Raw genomic sequence first — 1,753 nt, forward strand, 5'->3', positions numbered from 1 at the left:
TGAAGCATCTTCTCCTGATGCCAGGTGTTGGTCGTGTGTCTGGTGATCCTGGATGCCATCTTTGTTCTGGCAGAGCTGCTAATAGACCTGTCTGTCATCAACTTGGAGCATGGCCACATCGCTCCTGAGGTGAGTCTCTTATCAAAGGAAACCCTCAGGCGTCATTACAACCTGTAGGTCTGTGACTGAGCCGTGTTTACTGTTGCAGGTGTTTCATTACCTGAGCCTGGCTCTCCTCACCTTCTTCATGGTGGAGCTGGCTGGGAAGCTGTTTGCGTACCACCTGGAGTTCTTCTACCATAAATTTGAGGTGTTTGACGGATTGGTGGTGGTGGTGTCCTTCATCCTTGACATCGTCTTCATCTTCCACGAGGATGCCTTTGATGGGATGGGTCTCCTCATCCTGCTGCGACTCTGGAGGGTGGCTAGAATCATCAACGGTCAGTAACACAGCGAAACAGATGTAAACACATCTTCACCACATGTTGTGTCCCTGACTTGTTGCTTCAGTTCAGGCTTCATCATGTTTAGATGATCTACTGATTATTAAAGTGAGATGGTAACATGGCTGACAGCTACTGTGTGAGCCGCCCTGACTCTCCTCAGACCTGTAGACTGTGAAGTGAACAGTCACAGTCTGTGTGGACCTGCTGCAGTTTACATGACTGTGGTGGATCAGGATCATGGGTCAGGAGCATGTGGTCCTGACTGTAGACTCTACCAGAGAGAGACAGACTGAAGAACGCCTCCTCAGACTGATCTGAGCTCAGTCAGTGTTTGTTGTAGAGGCAGCTAACATCTGTCTGTCCCTGCAGCTAACATCTGACTGCAGCTAACATCTGTCTGCAACTTAAGCTAACATCTGTCTGCAGCTGCAGCTAACATCTGTCTGTCCCTGCAGCAAACATTTGACTGCAGCTAACATCTGTCTGTACCTGCAGCAAACATTTGACTGCAGCTAACATCTGTCTGCAGCTGTCAGGCAGATGTCAACAGACAGTGACAGACTGTCAGTCTCTGTCCACTACAATGGACGTCTGTAGTGTCTGTACTGTCTATACTGCCAGTTTTAGATTCAAACAAACCACAGTGTTATTGAGTGTAGAGGTAGATGTCTGAGAAGAGCTTCAGACAACACTGGTATTAATCTGATGTGACTTCATCAAGCATCGAATCCAGTATTTTGGTCCAGACTGTAACATCTGGACAAAGAGACACAGACTGAGAGACGACAGTCCAGACTCTCCATCTGTTCATTCAGTGTGGTGCAGACACACATTGACCCTGTGATTTATCATCCGGCCAAACGTGTCATTCTACCAGTTGGTTCATGACCAAATAAACTGGTGATGAAACTGGTGATCAGCTTTGTGTTTTTTGCTAATTAGCAAATGCTAGCATGGTAGCACTAAGTTAAACATTACCTGCTAAACACCAGCATGTTAGCATGTTAATGTTAGCATTAAATTCAAGGCACCACTGTGTCTGAGTAAAACCTCACAGAGCAGCTACCTTGTTCAGGTAAAGTCATTTAAAGCTGAGTGATGTGATTGGGTACAGAATATTAAATTATTCTTAAAATAAATAATTTAAAAGTAATAATAAAAAAATCATCGTTATTGTCATTACCGCATTATTACAGGCACAGACTCATGTAAATGACCTCAGCCCTACCAGCCCATGTTCTCCAGTGTCAGAGTTTAGGTTGATAAACTGAAGATTTTCCTGGAGTTCCCAATAAAAATGTAGGTCT

General features: G+C 44.9%; 1 protein-coding gene across 1 annotated transcript; it reads left to right on the plus strand.

Moving 5' to 3' along the window:
- Positions 1–18: 18 nt before the first annotated feature.
- Positions 19–440, plus strand: LOC111664568 (voltage-gated hydrogen channel 1-like; the record flags this gene model as incomplete). Its single annotated transcript, XM_023419229.1, has 2 exons — positions 19–129; positions 209–440. Coding segments are annotated over 2 exons (343 nt in total), but the record flags the coding sequence as incomplete, so codon positions are not given.
- Between the last annotated feature and the right edge of the window lie 1,313 nt (positions 441–1,753).

Source organism: Seriola lalandi, unplaced genomic scaffold (assembly GCF_002814215.2).
Source record: "Seriola lalandi dorsalis isolate HSWRI2012SDOR001 ecotype SW California unplaced genomic scaffold, Sedor1 jcf7180002001609, whole genome shotgun sequence".
Taxonomy (NCBI): Eukaryota; Metazoa; Chordata; class Actinopteri; order Carangiformes; family Carangidae; genus Seriola; species Seriola lalandi.